The 27,485-nt window shown below is 36.8% G+C and overlaps 1 protein-coding gene across 3 annotated transcripts in view; it reads right to left on the bottom strand.

Annotated features, from left to right (window-relative positions):
• The window catches only part of TPD52L1 (tumor protein D52 like 1), an 85,172-nt gene that overhangs the window by 9,200 nt on the left and 48,487 nt on the right, over nt 1–27,485 (bottom strand). For all 3 annotated transcript variants that reach the window (XM_006926142.3, XM_025042416.1, XM_015600068.2), the window contains exons 2-4: nt 22,847–22,962; nt 14,243–14,391; nt 4,159–4,260 (exon numbers count right to left, since the gene is read on the bottom strand). In XM_006926142.3, coding sequence (XP_006926204.1) covers nt 4,159–4,260; nt 14,243–14,391; nt 22,847–22,962 — 367 coding nt within the window. The remainder of the gene's footprint in view (nt 1–4,158; nt 4,261–14,242; nt 14,392–22,846; nt 22,963–27,485) is intronic.

Raw genomic sequence — 27,485 nt, 5'->3', positions numbered from 1 at the left:
AGTATATAATAAGATTCCAGCTAAAAAAAAAGAAAAAAGCTTAATTCAAAGGCTCGGAACGATGTCTGCACACTTCCTAACACTCCTAACACACGTGCTTCTCCGGTAACTTTTTTCCTCTTCAACTTTAGAAAGTACAAAGCTGAAGATGGACCATCCCCATAAGTAACAATTACCAGTTACAAGAAGTTCAGAAAAACATGACAATGTAGAGAAAATAATTTTTGGTTTCTCGACCTTTACTTTCTATAAGTTTTATAAAAACAAACAACTCCAAGCATCCACTTTACTTCTTTTCTTCTTTCTATGGATCTTCGTTCTATGGATCTCTGCCAATATAGGAAGGAATGATGCAGAAAAAGAGATCGGTAAGAGATTGCTCAGCAAGTGAAACTGGTGTAAATGACCCAGAAATGAAATAAATATGTCCGAATGTATTAGGTGCCCTAGACTCTGTAACTCCCTGGTCATGAACACTTTCAGGAAAAGACATCTATATTTTTGGCTGAGGCACACCCAATAGTGTGAAAGAAACAGAGGGCTCTGGGGGAAAAACAATGGATAGCAAGGAGCCAGCAGGGCCCCACAGGCAGCGCTTACCCGATGGAGTGAGATCTGCAGTGAGGGCAGCACAGGAGAGAACAGTGGGAACAGAGTTAGGAGATCAGGATGCAAAGCAATGACAACATTGGCCATTGTCCCCTCTTTTAAGAGCCCGGAGCAAAGATTAGGTGACTCCATTTATTACTTCTTTTGAGTATATTGAATTTTTAATGTGTCTTAACAATTATTTTACCAACCTGTTATAAGCTGTGCTTCTATTATTCTCATGAATATTTAGAATGGTTAGACTCACTAATAAAATTATGCGCCTCTTCCAAAGACTTCATCTCCACTAGATCACACACAGTTTGAACAAATTCACTGAGAAGTTTCAGGAAGATGTCAATATTATAAAAGTTATTCCAACAGCTCGACTTTCTTCACAGTACTTTCACAAATGTGACCTCATTGTAACTTCACAGGAAACATCTTAGTTGGGTAGCTATTAACAATGTTATTTTATGGATGGAGAAGGAGACCTAGCAATTCCATGGCTGGGCTAAGGGGACTTTACTTAATGGCTATCAGGGGAGATGGAAAATTACAGCTTGGGAAATATTACTTATTTTTATAAAACATATAAATTAAATTCTAACATAGGCCTTCTCATTCAGTAATTAAAATGCCCAAGTCCTAGGTTTTCAAAATCCATACGTATTAACTTGGAATTACTTTAAAGAAAAACAAGAGGTACTGTTTTTCATCTCAAGTGTTTGAATTTAGTGGAAATCTTTTTGAACAAGTTTAGAAATTTGTTCTCAGAATGCACAAATGAATTTTATCATGTAACTAATATAGAAAAACATGATACTTTTAAACCAAAAAGGGATTCATGGTAAAATGTCTGCAATAAAATTTTAAAATTTCCCCACTATCATTTTATAAATTGGCAAATTAATTTGAAAAAATAAAAATGTATTAATTTTTCTTATTTAAAAATCTTTATTAGAGTAAACTTAAGCAATTTTCAAACATAATTTTTATTATATTATTTCTTCTAGCATAATTTATTTAATTATTTTTATACTTTAATACATGTACCCAAAAATATAGAGTAAAGCTTCTCATTCATTCAATGAAGATTTATTGAGTATTGTGCCAGGCATTTTGCTGAGTAATATGAGGAACAGTACTAGGCCAGACATTTATTATTTTTATTTCTTTTAGGCAAGGCAACCCTTGGTTGACTTCACAGATTGCAAGGAACTTCTAGCATAATTTAAAATTAAAAATTCTTTGTAAAACTTGTTGCTTTCACAGGAATTTATCCTCACTTATATAAAATGTCAAATATTATAGTTAGAGAAAAAAACGTAACTGAAAATACAGGTCTACATATTATAGGACCATTATCTGAGTCTCCAGTAACAGGCTATATTTCCCAGTAGTTCATAATGAAAATGTTGTGTCCCCTGCAGAGAATAATAATTAATGAAAAGTTTGGGACTCCTAGGAAATAGATTACCTATTACACGAAAACAAAGCCACATGGAAACAGGAGGAAAGGCAGTTGACACAACCTTGATACTGTACCCGATAGTGTATGAACATGAATATGTTAACATATTGCCTATGTGAAACAGTCTTCATTCTTTACCACTTAGAAAAATGAACACAACCTTTATGAAATACAGTGTGCTTCTGTTAATGGATTCTCCCTAATTTTTGTAGTATGGGGCCACGTTGTAACTGAGATGGTCAATTAGTCAAGATGAAAGCTACCTAGCATTTATTGAGTTGAATACATGGCAGGCTCTCTTCTGCTACTTTTATAATAGCTCAATAACATTGTTATTCTTATCCCCATTTCATACTGAGAACACCCAGGTACAGGCAACCTAAGTTACATCTGGCCTCCTCATTACCTGAAGTAGAATCACCTGGGAGCTTGTCACAAATGCAGATTCCTAGATTCCACCCAAGACCTGTTAAGGCACAATCTTGGAGAGGTGCAATCTGGAAATATGTATTTTAAACAAGCTTCAGAGGTGTTTGTAAATTTCCCTTAAAAATGGAGAAACACTATTCTAGTATTATTCTGAGGTCCCAGTGTTCAAGTGAAAGGTTTCAACTACCTATGTAAAGAACGGATTTTATAAACATGGAAATACTTTTTCTTGGATATAACCGGTAATAGGGTCTTCCCTTTTTAAGGAATTATTTAATTAGTTCAGATAAATGTTTTATTGCCATCGAAATCACTGCAAATTTTATTTGTAATAAAAGGCAGCAGTTGCCTCTTCTGCCCTGCGTGACTCGGGGTTCCATGTATCTTCTTTAAGCTAGAAGTAAATTTTATTTGTAATAAAATTAAGGTTACTTAATAATCCAGGATGTTTACTTGTTCATCATATGCTACCTCTGAAGAATTTCAATGGCTTTTCCTTATTGCATTATTAGTAAAAATGAAAATAAAACAATGTGTTCAGATCCATGTACATGTACTTAACTCTAGCTTCATGAATGCCAAGATGCGCATGAATACTGGGCACAATTCAGCAATTTTTGAGGCCAAAAAAATAACTAAAACATAAAGATATAAATATTTGCCTCTAGATAGCAAAACTACAGGGTGATAAAAAGTAATAGTTTAAGAATCTATTCAAATAATGCATATAGATCTTTTGAAAAGAAGAAATTTAAAATGTACTTTAAGTTTTTTAAAAGTAAATTTGATTTTTAGAGAGAGCTGAAATCAATTCACAAAGAAAAATCTCCTAAGCATATCGGCTAAATTCAAATAAAATATGATAGTTATTTAAGCAAGCAAAAAATATGAGAGTAACAATTCTATATAAGATAACGTCCTAGAACATGATATAAAAAATAAAAATGGTCAATACTACATTATTTTTCTGGTGCCTATAGTGAGGATGTCTGGTTCTCAGTTCAAAATCTTGATGTCCATCCTAATTTTATATAATAGTGAAATACTGACAATAACCAAAACATGTTTAGAAGTTTTGCTACAGCTACACACTGGAAGATAATACAGTCATTAAAAACGAAAGTGTTATAAACATTTATTAACATATCCACAGTATATTCCTAAAGCAAAGAAAGAAAATTATCAGAAATATATACCATAGGGTACCTTTTGGAATAAAATAATAAATATGTATGTATTTAGCATAGAAAAAAATATACTAGATGGACATATACTAAAATGTAACTAGAATAGTTTATTAGCGCATATTCCACTGAATGCGCATTTTAAGTTACTGTTTAAAGTACAATGATTAAAATTCAGTGTGTGCTGCATTCTTTCGAAATCCCCCCTCATTACTAGTGTTTAATGGTGTACGTTATTTTTACTTAGATCTGGCCCCGGTGGAAAAGGCATCTTTGGGCCCAGGCCCCTAAGCTGACCTTCAGGCAGAAGACATCCCAATATAAAATTTTATCTCAGTCACCAACTGCTATCAGCCACATAAAATTTTTACCCAATAATAACAAAAAGAATATGTTAGCAAGTCCAGCTGATAGATTATGAAAGCTCCCTCTCTCGGAAAGCCAAGGGCTTGGCACCATTCCCACAGTTCTTTCCCACAGTACCTCATGTCTCCAAACTTCTTGCTGATGGCCGTCCCAACATTGCTAAAAGCAGCAGTTGCCTTCTGCCCTGCATGACTCAGGGTCTCATGTGTTTTCTTGTAGCTGTAAGTAAAACAGAACAATAGTAACACAGTTTACATATCGTGATCACCCATAAAATACCCCTGGTCCTTCTGTCTCCTTCCTTTGAAAATTCCTTTTCCTAAACAGGTTTAGGGAGAAGACAATACACAGAAGTAATTGTTTCTATTCATTGTTTGGGAATGATGGGTTGGCTGCCACTTAGCACAGGGAGAGTCAGACCATTAAATCTGAATTCAGGAAAAATATACAAGTACAGATCTTAATGTGCAGATTTTTAATCACAAAGAGTGGAACTATTCTGAGAGTAGACAGTTATTCTTAAAGAAGTGTACTAACCCTATGAAGAAACACTTGCCAATGAAAGCTCTAGCCACCAAAGTTAACACAAAGATTAGAAAATGTACATTTCAAAGGGAAATTTAAGATTTTACTGTTATTGAGGGTAAAATTAACCAGAAAAAAAGCAAAATATAACTAATATTTAATTTGTTTTTCTAATACTATAGCTGGGAGTAAGAAAGGAACATAATCTTAATATAGTGACTTTTTTCAAAATAGTTTTAGCAATATACTATTGCAATGATCTCTTCATAAGCCCTGTGCCCCACTAGACTGACTCCTCGAGGGCAAGGAATCCATTTATCGTTGTGTCCCTGGTATCCGGCAGAGGAATACAGGAGAAACTCAATAAGTACCAGATGAATGAATCAATGATCAAAGAGGATGCCCCTCTGTGGCTCTGAGCTGGGAGTCATGGCAGTAAGAACAGAGAGGAATGTGCTGGATCACACAGATCGAATGGGTAGACTCGATGGGGTTATAAGTGATAAAACGAACAAGATGGAAAGATTGGCCTGGGGTTTTGAGCATGGTTACAGGAAGAACAGTGGTATATCCATAGGGCCGAGAACTTTCTAAGAGTTATTTATTCAATAAAGTGGGAAACTAAAGGTTCCTAATCTGAGGGAATGAAAAGTAATCAGTGACAAGTTTTGTACATCATGTCACAATATATGCAAGTCATGATGCTGTGCACCTTAAACTTATACAGTGCTATATGTCAATTACATCTTAATAAAATAAACAAAGACAAAAACAAAAATATTTTGTGTAGTTTTTTAAAAAATTAAAACTAATCCTTATAACGCCCATACTTTCTTCTTACAATATATGCTGCTCCCAGGTAAGTTCCCCAAAGCTACCTGCTTAGCCCAGAATACCTGCATGTGTACAGTACCTCTGAGAAGACTTTACATAAAATCAGTTGTGTAGGAACTTCCTTTATCCCTCCATCCCTTCCGTCTCCCACAAGTCATGCAGTTCTAAATGTACTATCAACTCTAAGGAAATGCTTTAAAACATGCCCTTTGGTCTTCCTCAGGACTGAAATCACTGTATGAATATGGTAGTCTATTACCCAATTTTTGTTAGCAGGTAGGAATGAGTTTACAATATTATTAGTACCATATATTATTTATTTACACAATGCCTGTTTTTCAGGAAGGGTAAAAATCATACGATCTAGATCATAAAACCAAACCTAGCATTCATTCATTAAACAGACATTTCCTGGAGAATATGGAAAAACCAGGGGGAATAAGGACTGAAGAAGAATCTGGTGCCTAGGAGGGAATTAGTATCTCTGGAGAGGGAGAGCTGTGTGAGTAGAGTAGGGAAGGTCGGCCCTGCTGGCTTTGGGTCAAAGCAGCAGGTGAGAAGTGAGATGGCGGAAGAAAGGAATGGCTTCTGGGGCGTTTACCTACATTGTTTTCTGTGTAGGTACAAAAATACCAGCTTATTCAAATTACAAAAATATCAGCTTATTCAAATTACAATTTTATTTTTACATTTTTCTACATGACGTTAGGTTTTAATTTTGGCAAAAATGTTTTTGATTACAGGAAACCATTGAATTTCAGGCAGTTTACATAGGAAATAAATGTTAATGTCTAACTTGTTATTAGTGAGAAGGCACTTAAAATAGTACTAAATGTTAATGACCGGAAATAAAAACATCAGTCATTATTACAAGATTTTAGTGAGGTGTGATGTTGAAATGGCATGTGCTGAGAATTCTTCAGAAGAAATACGCTACTAAGTAGGTTGTCAGTTTGTCCTGATCACTTGGATTAACTGGGCTTAATTTAAATGCAGAGGATTTGGCCTTAAAAACAAAAGGGTTTCTTTACAAATTAAGAAAGAAAAGTTTTGAATACCTATTTCATTATACTTTTAAGATGCTGACAAAGTTTTCACAAAGTAGTAATTGAGCTATGAAATCAGATCTATGAAAAATGCATTTAAAAGCGGAATCCATACATGTTGGAAGTGAGGAAAGCACAGTATCAGATGCAGAGGAAACATGTTCTTACACTATGGACGGGGCTTTAGAATTAGGCTCGACCCAGGACTCCTTCTCCTCACATGATCTTTCTGAAATATATTAAGAAAAACTTATTTTCTATCTAAGTTTCTCATGTATATTGGTGGGAAAATAGAGTAATCCATTAAATACCCCAAACGGGAGACTTAGTATCATTTTTGTACCTTATATTCCTTTAACACTCCATATCCAACTCACCCAGAGACCCTGTTGGTTCAACCGTCAAAACATATCAAGAATTTGTCTACTGTCTCACCACATCTACTGTTCTCCATCTCAGTTAGCAAGAACAGGGTTTTGTTGTACTGTGAATGCCCTACTTTGAAGAATTAAAAAGATCTAAGCGTGTACCCTTAGGAAGACTGTGAAAACCACCTTTTCCTGTCCAATCAAGACCAGATGTACCTAGAACCTTGGTCAGGTGACTGTCAGCAGAATAGAGCTGGAGGAAAGGGGAAATAGGGTTGAAAAGGGACTCAAGGAAGGCTAAGGAAGAAAGTCTAATGGATGTTCCCCTAGCACTGACTCTGTAAGGCCTGAAAGGTGACTCAAGGGAAAAGTAAAGAAATATTCTGCAGTATCTGTGGTTTTCACATGAGGTTGGGACTGTGGACTTGTTAGAAAGTTCTTCTGTTGGTCCTGCATTGCTTCAGGAATTCTTTGTGATTAGAGCAAATATTTAATTTTCTTGTAAAATGTGCCATGTAGCTTAATTTTGTGTATTGGAGAATGCTTTGAATTTTGAGATAAAAGTGACTTTTGAACATTTATGTGTGTGTGGCATTCTGAATTTGATGACTTAATTTAAAAATAGCTAGAGAGAAGTACATGTAAGTGTGAGCTACACTGTGTTTTAAAGACACTTTTATATCAAAACGTGAGGTGGGTGTACAGGGGTCGCTGAGCTTTTAGTGACATTTACGTCCTCACCATGAAAAATGCAACTCTATATGTGAGATTTCAAAGTTAAAATTCAACCATATGGATAACTCAGTGAAGTGCTGAAGAGAGATTTTTAGGACTGTTAACTCTTTATTTCTGTGAATTATGTAATGTTAAAAGCACTAGAGCCCAATCCCTTCAGACTACAGATGAGGAAACTGAGGCCCAGTTAATGACAGAAATAGAGTCAGGACCTAGTCCAATGTGCTTGGAAATGACAGATATTAGAGGGTGAATCAGGTAAGCTTTCTATAACTCTAGTGTTTGTGGAGAGAAATAATACTATATTTCAAGAATTCTAAGATGCACATTTCCCCCCTCATTTTTACATCTCTTCCCTAGGCTAACCATCACCTTTCTTGAAAATAATGAGTAGTCATTTGACATAAGTTACTTAGAGACCAATAATGGAAAGAGATTTCAAGGAGGCAGGCAATGAGAGAAGGTTATACGTGAGGAAGTGATTTCCAAGTTGCCAGGGACACCATGAGAAATTGGCCGTTGGGCACATAAAGAGCACCATTCACATCATAGTCTAAGCGAAGGGTCCTTCTGGAGTTGTGTACCAGAACCTATAACCGTATGTTGCATCCTAGTTGGGCTTGATCTTAAACTTGCATAAGTAATATACATCCCCATCCGGAGGCTAGGAGACTGTATCTTGATAAAAGGTCCTCTTATCAGGCCACTGATAATCCCTAAGACAGTGTATTTGCATTTTACTCCCTTTATTGTGCCCTGAAATTTGGTACACAGTTTGAACTACTAATACTTAAAACTTTTTCCCACCTTATCACATAAAACTATGTTCATAATATTCAGATAATGAAAAACAACTTAAATACCAACCTTCAGATTGATCTGACAACATTGTAATTTAAGTGGAAGTGGTATTTAGCATTTTTGATTACTAGTGTCTTTTACTTTAAGTTAAATATAAGTTATATCATTGTTGAATTACATAATTAATAAAGTAGGGGAGTAATACATTTTATTTAAATAAAAGTCAAAAGGTTAAGATATCCCCAGTTTGCTGTCAATTGCCCATCGAGAAGCAGAAAAATTGGGAGTTTATACTTCAAGAAGATTGTTATGTGCCTCTCCTCTGTGTTCCCATCAACCCCTTTGCACAGCTCTTTCCAAGCATTTTTTCACTGTGTTATAATTAATCGTTTTCGAATCTGTCTCCGTGACCTGCCTGAACTTCCTGAGGGCTAGGGCCACATCGTGTTCATCATCACTGTATCCCCAGGGCTGGAATAAACCAGAGCAAGAGCCACATGAGGCCAAAGGAAAGAAATGAATTCCAGTTTGAGTCCAAGATTTAAGCTACAGGTGCAAAAAAAGGGCTTTCCAGTGGAAATTTCTGACTCTGGAGGAGAGCAATGAAAGCCTTAAGTTGAGTGAAGGGAAATTTGTTCTTGGATGTTCAAAAGCAGTCCCAGGAAACAGCAGTACCCAACAAGGCTTGAACCTCATCTAGCACTGAACCTTCCTTGGGCAAAGGTTTAACAGTGACAGCAAATAGCAGCTCACATTTTCAGACTTTATATGCATTAATCCATTGAAGAGTGTTTATTGGGAATTTTTTGTTGTTGTTTTGAGTAGAAGGAAACTTCTTATTTTTCAATAAAAGTCAACAAAAAAACAGGTTTTGCTCTTCACAGATTGTTTGGCTGGAATGAATATCTTTTTATTCTACTTTTCAGAGGTAAATAAAATTGTAAGATATTTAGGTGCACATAGTGATGGTTTGATATACATATACATTGTGAAAAGATTCCTCCCACCTAGTTAATCAATACATCTATAGAAACCTTTAAGTTCTACTCTCAGCAAATTTCAATTACACAATATAGTGATATCAACTATAGTCACCATACTATACATTAAATTCTCGGATCATATTCATCTTATAACTGAAAGTTTGTACTCTTTTATCATCTTCTCCCTTTCTTTCCCATGCCCCAGCGACCATTCTTCTTCTCTCTCTAAGAGTTTGGCCTTTTTAACTTTTTTTTTAGATTCCACATATAAATGATACCATGTCTTTCTGTCTTATTTCACTTAGCATAGTGCCCTCAAGGTCCATCCATATTGTCACAAACAGCAGGATTTCCTTCTTTCTTGTGGCCAAATATTATTCTGTTATACATATATATATACCACATCTTCTTTTAGGAATGGACAGCATTTCACAGCCAGAACAGGTTAGCTGTTTGGCTAGTATGCTGACAAGGGGGTCTGCAGTACGTGGGGTAAGTTTCTCTGCAAGCTGAGTAACAGGCATTCTGTCGACTTTTTGTGTAGAATCCTCTTGACATGTCTTACTAATTTGAAAGTCAGTGTTAATAATCAAAAGGAGAATGTCTGTCATCTTTTCAAATGTTTTGCCTTAAAGCATTTTCTATGCACAAAGAGAAGAAAAAATTTAAAATTCAACGGTCTTTTTACAAGAAGACACTCTATAGCATTAATATATTTTCTATTATGGGATTTAAAAGAAAACAGTAATGGTTTCTTATACCGCATTTCACCAAAGACAAAAAATATTTAGGCTTATTTTCTTCCAAAGATTCCCTAAACATGCTATCAAAAGACAGATTTACCTCCTGAATCTAGAAAAAAAGAATCTACTTCTTGCCTGTGTGGTAAGATGAAAGCCAAAAGGTAAAAAGAAGGAACAACAGAGTGAGAGAGCGGCTATATGTGCCTTTTAAAATTAGGTCTTTAATCTTTACAGGCACTTCTGAACTCAACAGCGCTACAACAGGCTCCTCATAAAAAGAGATAATCATCATTACTGACCAAAATGGCCTGGAAGTCTTGGAAATGCAAAATCAAAGAGTAAATAAATCATAAACTAAACTTTGATTTCAAACACTGCATTTTTTTAATGCCAAACATTAGAGTTTTGTTCTTCTTTATATAGGATGAAGTTATTAAACTCCTCAAAAAGATGGCATGCTTTAAATTCCTTTCCAAAACCTTTTCCCCTTTGTAGACCTACCATTTGGTCTGTGGTGCAACTGAGAAGGGTTTATTAGTGGGGGAATCTCATGGGTTAGCAAAGGCCGACACTTATTAAAATGAAGCATATCAGTTTAAATGGCCCATCCAACGATGCATTTCTGAATTTCTACTCCTTCTTCCAACAGAAGAGATTCAAATTCTCCTCTAGTGGCCTCCCCACCACTACACCCAAAAACCACACACAGCCTCATGCCACTTTTAAGTTTAAGGACAACATAAAAAAAGCAGTGGAAAATGTTTTTTAAAAAGATGGGGGAATATTTTGTGTCTTCTCTTAGATTCTCTCAAATCAAGACAAGTAAAAAGCTATGACAAAAACAACAGCAACAACAAACCCTGGACACGGGTGATCTCTTAACCTGCTACTGTGTGGTTACCTTTCTAGAAAGGAGAAAATTTCAATCTGCTGTGTAATTAGTTATTCCTATTCATCCAGTCCTATTCCAATTAGACTAAAATATGCCAAGATATTTCATTATCATACCACGGATTTTCTTTTCATTATAAATCAAATGAAATAGGTCATGATTACTTAATCAGTATGCAAAGTATTGCCTCTGGGAATCACCTGCAATTCTGACAGCTAGAATTCTTTTTAGTGCTTTGAAATCTGATTCTACTCAACCTAACCCCACCCCAATTCCTTCACTTAGAAATTTTCATTGTGCGAAGTATAGGCTTGTCCTGGAATAATTTAACTAATTCATGGAGAAAACAGATTCTGTTTTCAACCCCTATTCCTCCTCCCAAACAAAACAAAACAAACAAACAAACAAAAAACCCACATGATTAAGACTTTCTCCCTTCCCTCAGCAGCCAAGGAAAAAAGGTGGGAGGAAAACGCTGTTCCAAAATTATGTTAATAGATGTATGCCTCCCTCTTAAGAAAGGGATTGATTCTTCCCTACGAAGTTCACATCATTCCTAAGGTTAGTGACTACACCCTCATCTGTATTTATTAGATAATCTCTGAGGAAATCTCATCTAGTTCTGCCTGATACCCAAAGCCGAAGTCAAAGACTTAAGAGTCACATTTGATCCCTCTAGTTCCCTCATTCTCCACCTCCAAACTATTGAAAAATCCCATTGGCCTTGCCTCCAAATCCTGTCCCCTCTATGTCCATGACTCTCCCTCATCATCATCACCACCTGGACTAATGCAATAGTCTCATAAATGACTTTCCGGTTTCCACTCCTGCCTCTCCACAATCTATATTGCACAAAATAACCAGAGTGATTTTTCTAAAAAGTAAATCAGAACAGGGTGCTTCCTGCTTCAAACTCTCTAGTAGCATCTAGAGCTCTTGGAAGAAAATCTCCACTGCTCTCCATGGTCTGGGAGACCCCAGGGATCTGAGCTTCTCCCCCTCGTTACACTCCAGACAGGGCACTTTCTTTGGGCTCCTGAAACATGCAAAGTTAGTTCTAGCCTCAGGGTCTTTGCATCAACTTTTGCCTCTGCCTGAATGCTCTTCCCCAGATCATCAGAAAAAGAGATCTTTCTTACCATTCAGGTGTCAGCTCAAGGTAACCTCCCGGGACAGGAGTTGCCTGGTTGGGACCCAATCACAGCAGTTTTTCCCCTGTCCTCCAAGTCACTCCTACTACATCACTCTATGCTATTTTCATGATAGCACTTCCTGATATTTCCTCATCTGTTTATTTTGTTACTTGTTTCTTGCTCTTTTCAACACAGGTAGAGAGAGTAGGAACTTTGTCCGTCTTGTTGAATTCTATATCCTGAGGGTTTAGATTAGCCCTTGGATAATAATGCCTACTAGCAGACACTCAATACTTGTTGGATAAATGAATTGTCACAACCCTTTTCATGGCTTTCTAGTACCTGTGGATAAAGAATAACTGTTAACAGATGCTGCAAGGCCACTTCCTGCTATCTCCACACCACTAATTAACTGGACCACTTCCCTTGGGAAGAGCCTTCTCTCCTGCTGGCTTCACCAGGCTGTGCCTCCCCCAGGAGGTCTCTCCTGTCCCTGTGTCCTGATTAAATTCTGACTCATCCTTCCAAGTTCTGCTTACACATCTCTTGCTCTGGAAACTTTCCCTGAGACCCCAGCAAGGTTCACTCTCCAGCTTTCCACCTGGACAATATCCTGTATTCGCCTTCACATCACTTTCACACTTATCTTTTAACTGGTAATTTGTAATAACTTGTAAAACAAAGAAAAACAAAAACAAAACTCTGTTTTCCTGATTAGACTGTAAGCTCTATACCCCAGGGGATAAATCTGTTCTATTCATTCAACAAAAAGCTTGATACTAAGTAGGTTGCCTGACTATAAAACCAATTTGTTTTCAAATATGAGAAAAACACAAACTACATAGTCTTCCCTGTGTAAACGGGCTAAAAGCCTTCTTCTAACCTGCTTGTTCCAATGCCATGTCCCAGGAAGACTATGAATCTCTCCCCTCACTGCCCACCTCCCACCTCATCCCCATCAGACCTAGAGCAAACTTGACTCACACTTCTCCCAGATATTCTCTACTCCTTCCCTCCCTTCTGCAGCAGAAGAGCCAGAATCGCTGGGGCCTTCATTTGGCCAGCTAATCACTGCAGTGTGGTTAGGGAGGCCAAGCAGAAAGACACTGCCTGCTTCTTATACCCCAGAAGGAAGTTCAGGTCGGTGTGATATGAAGCCCCTAGACCTGGCTTAAATACAGAGGTGAAGAGACCCAGGGAACTGGAGATTGATGTCAGGGCCATTAACTGGAATAAGCCACCGAAGTATAAAGACAGAGGCTTTAAAACTACTGACAGAAAAGCTCATTCGATTTAGTACGTAAAATCCAGCTACCATTTTCAGAAGATTGTTCATATAGCGTTACAATATATAGTTTAAATTGATTTAAAAAAATTGATATCAATGTGTGCTATCTTATCTTCTTCCATAATTGTCAACTTCAGGTTGGGGAAGGTTGGGTAGCCTCTGCAGATAAACTGCTGGGCTCCTTGGCTCCATCCTGTCCTCCTCTGGCCTGTGCCCTGACACTGTCTGGATGAGCCCTTGGGATGCATAAGTATAGAAGCCTGAAGGATGGCTAGGCTGTTAAAGGGGGAGAGAACCTTCTCCTTTCACAAGGAAACTAAAGGAATCACAGTAGAGAAACATCAGGCTCCTCTGAGATCCAGCTCCTCAAACGAAGGGCACCTTTACACAGGAACAAAAGGTCTTAGACCTCAGTTCTTAGGAGCCAGCAGGCAACAGTGGTACCCAGCAAAACTGAAGTAATTGTGGTCCCTCATTGGTACCTCTACCTATCTACTATCAGGCTCTCTCTACGTCCACTTACAACTTTATGAGAAAATATAAGAGAAAATATACATATTTAACATATATTTAAAAATATATAATAAGGAGAAAAAAATATTTAAAGTATACAATCCCATAAAAGTGGTCTGAGTGAAAACAGAATTTTGGTGAACAAAGTTAATTTCATGAAGCTACTTTATAGAGTCACTTCATGTGCAACATAATGATTATTCACATTTCTTTATTTTATTTCTAGAGAAACTATTTTTTTCTCTAGCCACAGTACCAAAGAGGCCTTGTAGGAAAAAAGTAGAAGAGTAGTGAGACAGGAGGCTGAGTAATTTTTTTAAAATTCTGTTAATATACTTACGCAGTAGTAGTCTGCATGTCATGCCAGCTTTTGCTGAAGTTTTGTTTTAATTCATTCATCAGGTTCATGCCAAGTTTTTGTTTTATCTCAACCAGATGCCTTTCTTTCGCTGATAAAACCTGTCGTAATGTTGTAATTTCGTCTTCAAGCTACAGATGGGACGGAAAATAGTGGGAAAAGATGTCAGACCAACTGAAACATACACCTGCAAAACCTCTGGCCTGCAGAACAGCCTCTGCACCCTCTTGTTGACACAGCCCACGCTGGGCTATAGCAAACACATCTTGGAGGGATGATAGTGTAATATTTAAAAACAGAAATAGATTTTTAGTTTTAAAGGTTACAAAAGTAATCACTGTGTCTTATCAAACAATTTATTTGTACAGTAAAATGTAAACAAGAAAATAAAAATTATCTATAATCTCTTACAAAATAGACACTGCTTAATTTTTTGGTTTCCAATCTTCCAAACATTTTTCTAAAATTGTACATATATATAATTTTTGAACAAAAAATTTGGTTTTGTACTGTAGGCCTTATTTTATAAACAACTTCAAGTGTCACTAGTCAGTGTTGTTTTTTTAATTTTGCCAGCCACACACTGCTGCATTGGTGGAGGCATGGATTTAGCAGACATTGTGTTTTTGCCAAGCTAGTATCTTAGGAAAAGAGCAATAGGGAGGAATGGATGTATGTGAGGGAGAGATTTGTATTGTTTTAATTTTTAACAGTTTCATGGATGTGGAATTATCACACAATGAACTGCACACATTTATAGTGTACCATTTATAAATACTGACCCATGTATATTCCTTTGAAGCCATCACCACAATCAAGATAGTGAACATATCCGTCCATCACCTTCAAAAGTTTTCTAGGTCTTCTTTGTAATTTCTTCTTCCCACTTACTCTCACTCTCCCAGGCAGCCACTGATCTTTCTTTCAGTAGAGTTTATTTTGCATTTTTAAGAATTTTATATAAATTGAATCATACAGCATATACTCATGTTTGCCTGGTTTTACTCTAATTATTTGAGATTATTTCAGATAAATTATGTTGCTGCATTATCAATTGCTTTTCCCTTTTTATGGCAGAGTAGTATTCCATTGTATGGATATACTACAGTTTAGCATCCAGTCACCTGCTAAAGGACATTTGGGTTTGGCTAATGCAAATAAAGCTGCTATGAACATTTATACAGCAGTCCTCAACCTGTTTTGGCACCAGAGACCAGTGCTCCTATGAGAATCTAATGCCTCATGATGATCTGAGGTTGAGCTGAGGCGGTGATGCTAGCGCTGGAGAGTGGCTACAAATACAGATGAAGCTTCATTTGTTCACCCATTGCTCACCTTCTGCTGTGCAGCCCAGTTCCTAAATAGGCTATGGACCGGTATCAGTCCACAGCCTGGGGGTTAGGGACCCTTCATGTTTAAAGTTTTTATAGACATGTTTCCTTTTTCTCTCTTGCTGCAGAAAAGCAAATCTCTTCATCACTATAAAATTACTCTCACAAATATTTCTAACAAAGAGTTCTATAAAACACCCAGATTTTAGACAATGTTGCTATATCTCATAAAAATAAATTTGAACCTCCAAAAAGTCTTTGATTCTAATTGATTGTTGTATGTTATTATGCACTGTCCTGGTAACATTGCTTAAACTTACACCTTTGTTTTCTGAAGATATAACTATTTGTGACTTTCTTTGTGAAGCTAGAAGAGAATCATTAGTACTCTATTAGCATGGAGGTAATAAAAACCTGATACTTTATATTTTATTTGAAAAAATAAATGGAGCAGCTGTGTCTCATTCACATACAAAGTTATCACCCTACTTCTGACCACAAAGTGCATCACTAACCCTGTTAAGTCATCTTGCAAATGTGCTCCTTGAGTCACCAGAGACATAGCTGCTAGAAAAGCATCTCAAAAAATACATTTAACTTTGCAAAAATTCGTCTTTTTACTGGTGCAAGGAAGATTCTGCTCCATTAGTTAACAGATAGGAATAGTATTGTGAACATTCATATATGCAAATAATGATTTAAGCAAAACAGCAGAAATATTGAATTAGAAGCATCTTAAATACTACAGTAAAAAAAACCCAATATTTTGAGGTTTTTAATATCAGCAAAATGTCCTGGTAATTTAACATTATCCATTTTTTATGTTTATAAAACATTTTTTAGTGCTCATGGAAATATTTCTAAAATTTTTCTAAAATAATTACACATTCCATAAACATGTTAGAAACAATAGAACCCTGTCTTAATGAACAAGAGTCTTCAGTATACAAACATATATTTGTTATTGCAAAAGGATTCTGTTCAGCGACCACCAAAGGGAATATAACATTATCCATTTTTTATGTTTATAAAACATTTTTTAGTGCTCATGGAAATATTTCTAAAATTTTTCTAAAATAATTACACATTCCATAAACAGGTTAGAAACAATAGAACCCTGTCTTAATGAACAAGAGTCTTCAGTATACAAACATATATTCGTTATTGCAAAAGGATTCTGTTCAGCAACCACCAAAGGGAATAAGACTTTTAGTCTATTACCTGAGGACACATGGTTATTCTAAAAGTAAACCCTTCTATTCTTTTGGTATGATGCCACATTCTACTTTTCAATTTTGTCAGTGTGTCTTCCTGCATTTACTCTGCTGCCTAATATTTTTCAAGGTTGTATCTCTAGCTCTCTTACCATAGAAAATTCTTAGGCTTCATTTCAGCCTTTTATTTGTATCAGAAAGACCTTCTCTGCTTTCTTTTGGGTAAATAATATGTTGTGAGTGACTGAAATTACTGGGAGTCTGTTTTATTTATTTATTTATTTTGACATATCAGGTATTATTGTAGTTTCCATTGTGTATTAAAATAATGGAAAAAAATTTTAACTTGTAGAAAGTAATTATAGATGCAGAAAAGAAGAAAGAAGCACAAACATTTTGCTATTCTCAATCTCATGTCTATGGAATCCCAGAAATTTATTCAAAATTGAGAAGACAATAGGATATTCATTTGTTATTTGGGGAGCAGTGAGTAAAGGATTCATAGTTTTCTAATGAAATCCTTGACTCAAAATAGTGAGAAACATCGAAGTGACTAATTTACTGAATATCATCCTAAAGAAAGAAATATAAAGTCCCACACTTAAAAATCAAATCACAGGTTAAAAGGCATTTATGGGGAAGAGACTTCTAATGATGAAGACCTGAACCTGGTTATTTAGTTGGGTCTATTCTTAGGTTCCATAATGAAATAAGACTCACCCTTCGCAAAGCTTTCAGTATAGTAATGCTCTGAGATTTTAATGTCTTAAATTTGGTGGAACCAGAGGACATACATTATTTAACGAGCATCCCTAGTTATTCTGATGCAGGTAGTATGGAAACTCTATATTTTAACCTTATAAGACATGTCAAATTCCTTCTGAAATGAGGTGTAGTACAGGTAAATCATTAATTAAAGTGTTTAATATATCCTTTCCCCTTTCATTTTAAATTAATCATGTTTTCATTAGAAACTAATAGTCTTTGGTTCCTTGACTCTCTAGAAAATCACTTTGCAGGATAAATATTTATGACCAAGATTAGATATTTAAACTCAACTATTTAAATATGAATTAACAGGAACATAACAAATGCTGACGAAGATGTGGAGAAACTGGAACCCCTATACATTGGTGGGAATGTAAAATGGCTCAGCCACTGTAGAAAACATTCTGGCAGTTTCTCAAAAAGTTAAACATAAAATTATCACATAACCAAGCAATTGCACTCTTAGGTATATTCCCTAAAGAATCGAGAATGAGTACTCACATAAATACATGTAAACTCATGTTCATAACAGCATTATTCACAATAGCCAAAAGGAGAAAACAGTCCAAATATCCATAAAAGGATAAATGGATAAAGAAATTTGTAGTATATACATATAGTATATAGCCATAAAAAGGAATGATGTATTGAAACGTGATACAACATGGATGAACCATAAAGACATTAGGCTAAGTGAAAGAAGCCAGACACAAAAGGTCACATATTATATGATTCCATTTATATAAAATATCCAGAATAGTTAATTCATAGAGATAGAATAAAGATGAGTGCTTGTAGGGAAGAAGGCAAAATGGGAAGCAACTGCTTAATGAGTATTGGGTTTCCTTTCGGGGTGATGAAAATGTTTTGGAACTAGATAGATGTTTTGGTTCATAACATTGTAAGTGTACTAAATGCCATTAAATTGTTCACCTTAAAATAGTTAATTTTGTTTTATATCAATTTACCTCCATAAAAAATGCAAAAAATCAGTTAATAATTTGAATTAGTTAATAAATTAACTTGAATGTGAAATTTATGTGAGAAGATTGAAAATTTAGTTTTCTATTTTATCTGCTAGATTATATAAAATATCTAACTTAAACCCATAAAAAGAAAAACTTTCATCAACTATTAATCCTCTATACGACGTTTAGGAGTATGAGTATTTGATCTCCTGCATACAGTGCTTCAAGTCCTGCTTCTTCTTCTGGTTACTCCTGTCCTTTGGCTAAGAGTCCAGAAGAACTAAGATTAAAATGCAGATACTATCTGGGAAGATTCGATGCATAATTTTATGTGTCAACTTGACGGGGGCATGGGGTGCCCAGACATTTGACCAAACACTATTCTGAATGTGTCTGCGAGGATGCTCCTGCATGAGATTAACATTTGAATTGGCAGATTGAGTAGAGCAGACTGTCCTCCCAAAATTGGTGGGCCTCATCCAAGGCTAAATAGAACAAAAAGGCTGACTGTTCCTCAAGTAAGAAGGAACTCTTCCTGCCTGACTGTGTTTGAGCTGGGACACTACTTTTTTTTTCCTGTCTTTAGATTCAAATTGTGACATCAGCTCTTCCTGGGCCTTAAGCCTGCTGACCTTTAAACTGGAGCTACACCATTGGCTCCCCTGGAGTCTCCAGCTTGCTGATTATAGATCTGGGAACCTGTTGGCCTCCATATTACATCAACCAATTCCTTAAAATAAATCTCTTTCTGTATACATATATACACATCCTATTGGTTCTGTTACTCTGGATAACCCTGAAACAGAGGGGAGTTACAATAAGACATTATTGGTTAGGAACACTTTCGTTGTTTACTAGCTCAGTCCAGGAAGAATGAAGATTTTAAAGAAAGTAACTGAGAAAGAAACGTCAAGAGTCCAAGGCACTTCTTTGTAAGTCTAAATGGTGGGGTGCGGGGAGCGGGGTTAGGACACTGTGTGTTCTTCCTGGAGAACCATACAATAAAGACAGTAGAGCCAAGAAAGAAATGGAGAGAACCTTAAAATAGGTTCTGCCTACTTGATAATGCTGTCTGGTATTTTTCCTAATTCTATTAATGCCCACTTTTTGTTTTGTCATTTTATTGAGGGGATGTTGGCAGTATTTGATTGTTATATAATACAAATTTACTGTACTAATGCCAACACTTCATCCTTTTCAAAAGCTAAGTCATAATAAGGAATACTAAGCATAAAATGCAGCTTAGTGAAATGAAAGTGGGAGTAGGATATTAGTAGCACAGAAATATTGAACAAGTTTATTTAAAAAAGAGAGAGAGGGAAAAAAAAAACTCCACAGAATAAATGTGTAAAGACCTCAGAAAAGATTTCAGGAGTAGCTGGTAATAAGACAAATGAGAACAAATCTCTGAAACAAAATAATGTTTTTTAATATATTGGCAAAAAGCATAATCTACTGCTCGTATTTGCAAATATAAATATTCATTAAAGCGATAAAATAACTCAAGTTAAATATAAATCTTATTGCACACCTGCTATACATAATCCATTGCATCAGATCAGAGGTGATACTGGACTCACGCTGAAGGAACTTTTAAAAGGACACATATTGAATGGCCACGATAATAAAATAAAGACTAAATTGTGTTAACAAATTCTTTTAAAATGCAGACTTCATCGTCTAAAATGTAGCCTTTGGACAATATTGGATCATTTACGTCTCCTACCACATGGACAGGTCTTACCAGCACCTGGTAAGCACACAGCAATGTGTTGGCAGCATGTCTAATGGAGTAAGAAGTTCCCCTGAAGTCTACGCATCCGCGTGGGAACATAAACAAAGAACAGTGCAGGATAAAGCAGTGAGGAGGGATCCAGCAGGGCCAGAAGACAGGAGGAGGATCTATGGAGAGGAGTGTACTGAAGAGGAGACTGGACCCCTGACTAAGACCTGTTTTAAGCAAAGCATCCAGAGATAATAAGTTCTTATACTCAAAGGTCTTGCTTTAAATCATGGCCACAACTGATTGTCCGACTCAAAGGCAATCTAATAGGCTGACCTGTCAGGTGTCCTGCTACCCAAGTGGCTAACAGACCCAGCAGGGTCCTCCCTCAGACACAAGGAGGGGCTGCTTGAGACTATGGGCCCAGGAAGACTATAGAGAGTTGAGGCAGAGAAGCTGAACTATCTAAAGGATGTCTCAGTCCTTCATAGGGCCAGGTGTGGGACTGCCAAGATGGCTCTCTGTGTGTTCTTGTTATTATTAAACCCTAGCACCAGAGGTAACACGAATACAGGTATGGCCTGAAAGAACCTGACCTGGGGTGCGTGTATGCACACACACGCATGCACCTGCACTTGTAGAAGGGCAAGAAAAGCAGATTTAAGAAAAGAATGAGCATAAAGCAAAGGTGGTTTGTGGTAGAAGGAGAATAAATGGAAATGGGAACAGAGAAAAAGTGAAGATACACTTTCTCTGTTTTTCACCAGGCCTGGGGCATATAGCTGTGCCCATGAAAGTCACGATGCTACTTCTGGCAAGATGCGGTCCTTCTCCATCATTTAAGAATCCAGAAATAAGAGACAGGAAGCATGGAGACTAATGCATTCTGAAGACTGAAAACATGAATCCTGGCAACTTGAACACAGTAAAAGGAGTGTGGTGCTATTTTCAGAAGTCAGGCTTAAAAAGTCTTAGGAATGAGACATGCTGGAAGCTTATTAATGTAACTAAATAAGACAAGAATTTCTGAAAAAAAATTTTTTTTTTTAAAAATATTTATGGTGCCTCCATTTAGAACCAAGGCTTAGTCTCTTTATTATGAAATACATGCTTATTGTTTAACATTTTGAAAATATAGAAAGCATGAAAATACATTGATATATGTATGTATGTGTGTGTAATCCGGTAATCCCAGAATCTCAAAAAATCAATGCGTGTTATAAAAATTAGTCTGTTACAGAGGTTGTATCTGAACTTAAAACGTGAAGGAGTTAATTATAGCTTAGAATCAGGTCACTTACACCAGTCTACAGAATGTAACTTTTGGACACCACAACTGACATGAACGGGTCGTGAACCAGAACTTCAAGCCTTAAGAAAACATGGAGCTGGTCCATTCTCCATTAAGGCTGACTTCGGTCTGTGCACTCTGGCATGTGTGGCCAATCTGAGGTAAACTGGGTGGTTCTGGATCAGTGGTCAGAGACAAACCCAACTAAAGAAGCCGGCTATTTGATTTGAGGTACTGTGTTTACTGAAATAATTTCTACTGTACCCAAGGAACAAGCTGCTCTTTTATTTCAAAATAAAGTTATTTTAGGGTGTGTCTTGAGAAAGCACCTGAACACTCTGATATTATAAGCTGTCATAAACACACACTGCCAGAACATTGGAGCTTGAAAAGTCTGGAGTGGACAAAGTGTGCTGAGAGTAAGGTGGAGCTCAAAGCTCTGTCCCTAGCCAGCGGAAGAGGCCAGGGCAGGAGAGTGAAGCCTTGCTTCTGGCTAGACCAGGAGTTTCCTGCTCAGTGAGCCAGGGATTAGGAACGGGGAGGGAATGCTGGCCTCGTCCCCTCCTGCCCTACTGTCCATTCTATTTGAGAAGCTCCTTTTCCTTCTACAATGTACCACTCCTTAACAAAGTGTATAAGAGTTGATGGGTGCTGCAAACAAAAGGCTCGAATAAAGAGTTGTATTCACGATGAGCCAGACATCCTCCTCTCCTGTAGGTCCAGATGCTCAAACAACCACACAAGATCTAATGAAGCCTATATTCATCATCACTTTCCACTGTACCCCCAGGGCTCTATTCTGCAAAAGAGTACACAACTCAATCAACTTAGTTGCTTCTATGATTGACTTTTTCATCACAAAACTAAATCATTTCAAAGTATTTGCTGAACTAAGTTGTTGACCTAAAACAAAAAAGAACTACTAATGAAAAGCAGTTAGTACTTGTAGCAAGGTCTTGAAGGAATTCCACCAGGCTTGTGATTTATTGTTCCCACCATATTGTGATGCTAAAAAGAAAAAGAGGTGCATATTTACGATCAATTATCATTGTTGCTTAAGCAGCATAACGAACTGTAACCGACAGGTAATGGATAATCAGCATTCTAAGAATACCTTGGGAAAAAAATGTCATCTTACAATATATAATTTATTAAATTTGATGTATTGCAAATTTGATATATAAAATTGAATAAAAAACCACATCATTGTAATACAGGACATATCAGAGTAATAATAACTTTCAAGCTGCAGAGATAGACATATCAAAAATAAGTAGATTACTAAACATACCTGAACTAATTCTGCTTTTAACTCTTCTTTTTCCTCCTCAGAGAGCATGTTAGAGAAGTCAGCACTGGTTACAGTGTCTTCATCTCTTCCTTGTAATGGTTCAGTCTCCAACAAACCTTTAAGCAATATTGATGAAATATTATGCAATTTTAAAAATGAATTTAATCAACTTCTACTTCCATAGTCTGCAACACTAGATACACCGACCCACCCATTGAAAAAGAACTAAAAATTTAAGAAAAAAAAAATCTTTCTAAATGTGTGATGAGCTGCTAAGAAAGTAAATACTAAGAAACCAAAAGCACTAAGGGAAAGGCAGAAGCTAGATATGTAAACAAAACTAATTTTCACTAGTTCTCCATTTGCCATCCAGATAAATTCCAGCTTTGGTTTTTGCTGTCTCATGGGGTACAGAGGACAGAAGATAAAGTCCAGGGCCACCCAAGGAGAGGAATATAAGGTAAGACCCTACATAAATCTGTGTCCCCACAGGGCTACACTCCCAGTAAAGTGAACTGGAAATGAATACTTCTCTCCAGACTGCCTGCCTGCCTTGACGCTTGACACTGAATGGACAGACCAAAAGATCCTTCCCTGAGAATTGATAAACCCTGAGTGGGACTGCGTGTGCACTTGAATGCAGCTTGAATGCCCACTACCAGCATGTTCCAAAGCAACTATGAGATAAAAATTCAGAGTGTTAAGACTTTTTTCCACTTCAGATGTAGTAATAGGCAGATACAAGATCTGGAGCAGCTGCAGTTGTGAGGAGACATCATGAAAAAACTAATTTTGGTAGAGAGAAAATAGGAAGTGCCCGGGTTCTTTATGACATCGTTGTGCCACAGGCTAACCCAACATGGTTCAACTTCTAACTTGTTATGTGAGAGAAATGCCTTATCATTAAAAATATAAAGAAGTTCCCTAGTGGAGTCCCTTGGCATCTGATCAACTTAAATGCGTATGTTCTCTGGAGGGCCCAGGAAACAGGCCCACACATATACAGAAGGCTCATTTATGGACAGGAGTTACGACAGAGTTGGCATTTATACATCTGTGGGGAAAGGAAGGTCTTATAAGTTGTCCTGAAACAAACAGTTCTCTATATAGAAAAAATAAAATTGAACCCTTTCACCATTCATATAGAGAAATCAAACTATAAACATTTTAGAAAGCAATATAGGAATTTATATTTATGAACTTCTAGGTAACAAGGGATTTTTTTAGACACAGAAAAGGTCATCTATGAAAGATAGGATGGATAAGATTAAGAATGTCTCTTCATCGAATGCACTATGTGGAAAATAAAGAGACAAGCCACTCACTGAAAGAAGATATCTCTCCCATGTATAACTATCAAAAAATTCATTCCTAGTACATATAGAATACCTAAAAACCAAATTTTAAAATATTAATAACCCAATAGAAAAATGGACCAAAAGACCTAAACAGTCTCTTTATAGAGAGAAATCACAAATGTTAATAAACTCAAGAAAACATGCTCAACCTCAGTGATGTTCAGGGAAGTACGAATTAAATCATTTTACACCCACTGGATTATCAAAAAGTTAAAAGCTGGATATTATTGAAAGTCGGTGGCTGTGGAAGACAGAAAACTTTATACACTGCTGGCAAGAATATAAATAAGCACAAATAACTTAGGACATAATTAACACTACCTAATAAAGTTGAACATTTAGACACTCTACAGTTGGGCATTTCCACACCCATGCTTATGCCTGAGACACTTATATACCAGCACCAGAGATCATTAATAAGAACTTTCATGGTAGCAAAAGACCATTAAGTCATGTAAAAGTCCATAAACAGAAGAACATGTAAGTATACTGTGGTCCATTTACACAGAAAGATTAGATAATAGTGAAATGAGTGAACTACAGCCATGCACACTACATGAATAAAACTTGGGAACAAGATGCTGAATGAAAAATACAAGTTGCAGAAAAGCAAAAAAGTATGATTCCAATTATATGAAGTCCCAAACCACGAAAAACTATATAAAATATTGTTTAGGAATAAAATTGTCAAGCAAAGGCAATGATAAAACACTCAGGACCATGGTTTTCTTTGCGGAGGGTAGCAGGGGATGATGGTAGTGGAGGACCTGCAGGTGATCTCCACAGCATTAATGCTAATGCTCCATTTCTGGACTCCAAGTTTCTGTGCATGAGTATTTTCTGTTCTTTAAACTTATTTTGTAAATATTCTTTTGTGTGTTTAGTATCATTATTTGATAAAACAATTTAAAACAGATTCTGTCAAAAGTCAAAAGAGAAAAAGGTAAATAATTATCCTACAAAATCAGAACATTCCAGTTAAAGAGAGCAAGAATATGGCCCAATTTACAAAGTTCTTTTGAAGCTGGCCTCACTTTTGAGTCTACTGTAGCCACATCATTTTGTCTGAATCAACGGTATACCATCAGCACCTGTGTCACTACCGATATCCTAACACAAGTCAGTGAACATGGCCTTGATGCTCAGCACTGAATGGACAGACCAAAAGATCCTCCCCTGAGAACTGATTAACCCTGAGTGGGACTACGTGTGCACTTGCAGCTTGAATGCCCACTTCCTGGGTGGTCCAAAATAACTTCGTGATAAGAATTCAGAGTATTAAGACTTGTCTGACCCAAGTTCATCAGATCCTTATCTCCCCTATGTACTCGAGAGGCCAGTGTCAGTACTAAATAATGTTCTTTTTCATAAGTAATACCTGTTTATTGTAGAAGAGAGTAAAATAAAATGAGCCATTATTAATTATAATCAGTATTAATCACACTACACAGAAATAATTATCCCTTTGGTTTATCCTTACCGATATTTCTCCTATGCATATGTCCATAGCTTCTTATATATTTTTATGTAAATTTACTGTTGTGAACTTGATTTATTTATTCACTCCTTAGGATATCATGAAAATCCTTTATGTCTAAAACCACAACTCTACATGTGTATATTTTTGATGGTGTACAGCATTTTGTCTTATGTATGAATGATAATTTATCCTGCTTATTGGGAAGTTGCAGTGAATGTCTCCTGGCCATTTCATTGGTAAAATCTTGATTTCCTATACATTAGAATCCAAGGACATGGACATTTTGATACTATAGTCTAATTATTCCCTGGAAGGGTTGTGCCAGTTCTTTAAGCATCAGCAACCTATAAGAATATCTCTAGGCTCTTAGTACAACAATGTAAATAAGTCATTTTAAGGGGAAAAAAACACGGTCATTTAATTCTGCTAGTACATTTTTATGTTTAAATGCGGCCAATGTATTTTTAGTCATTGTTCTAGGATAACTATCTAAATTAAGAATCAGCAGCAATTCCAAGCACAGGTTTAAGAGATGTGCCCAGCAGGTAAGCTGCCTCCTGCATTGGAGGTTAGGAAACACTATGTATAGGCCTGTAAAATATTCTGGTCTTCTCCCCAACTCAGCCTGGCCCAGGAACTTAGGGATATTGCTCAAATTTAGCTAGAACCCAAATTCTCAAACTTCTCCTCTCTTTGAAGTGTGAGAAAACATGTACCAGGCCAGGGGATAGACAAAATAGTTCTAGGTACTTAGGACTTTTCAAGACATCAAAGATTTTTAGCATCTTCCTATATTCTAGGAAGAAAAAATTTAAAATCCATTTGAATTGATAGTACATGAACTGGGAAACTTCTAATGAATTTAAGGACAGAAAGACTCCTCACATCCAGCAGAAAGCTTCTACTTTTCAGCGGGGAGGCACATAAACTTTATAAAGTGAGATATTTTACACTGGCCTTTAGCTCTATCTGTCACAAGTCCCACTCCTCAGGGACATCATGGATCTTTCAGAGTCTTACTCACAGAAACCAGCTGAACTACAGAAGAGGGCTTGCAATGTGCAGGTTTCAGCTTTTCACTACTAAAGGCCACAGCAACTCTTCCACAGCTCAGCTCTCATCAAGTTCCAAGAACCCTACCCACTAGGGACTGTGCTGACTTCCTGCTGCTGTTCTGAGGTGCCTCAACTGCTTGTTTCCCTTAACTTTTCCTATCTTTCTAATAGTTCCTTTATTAAAATCTTGAATAAGGTGCCCCTTTTGAGCATGCTATCCATCTGCTTCTTCCCTGGTCCCTGACTGGTATAGGAAGGCTATCCCAATCTCTTTTTTGAGCCCTAGAAAAATATCTTTCAGGCTAGCCTACACCAACCTGGAACACAGCCACATGCCTGTAAACTGGGCAAGTGCTGAATGGTTGGGCAGATTGGCCCTTTATGCTTAGTTTCCCAACTGACACTTCTGTAGTCAGTTAATCACACATGGGATCCAGAGGTCCACACAGTACAGAGAACCTTGTCACCTGGGCAAGGGGTTGGTGCCCCTGCAGGAAGCACTTGAGTTACTGGCCCTGGCCAGAAGTCTGGATGGAGGAGGTGAAGAAAATCTTCCACAAATGAGAGCCAATGTGAGGCTGAATCACATTGGAAGGGCTATTAGGCCCCAATCCAGCCAAAGAAGACAAGATCATGAGTTAATATTTGCAAAAAATGTCAGCACCAGAGGACATTGTGGGACCAGCTGCCCAAAGAGCCAATAGAGAATACAAGGCACTATAGGAGCCTTTCTTTCTTCCATATAC

Source organism: Pteropus alecto, unplaced genomic scaffold, assembly GCF_000325575.1.
Source record: "Pteropus alecto unplaced genomic scaffold, ASM32557v1 scaffold79, whole genome shotgun sequence".
Taxonomy (NCBI): Eukaryota; Metazoa; Chordata; class Mammalia; order Chiroptera; family Pteropodidae; genus Pteropus; species Pteropus alecto.
This window is presented reverse-complemented; position numbering and strand designations above follow the sequence as displayed.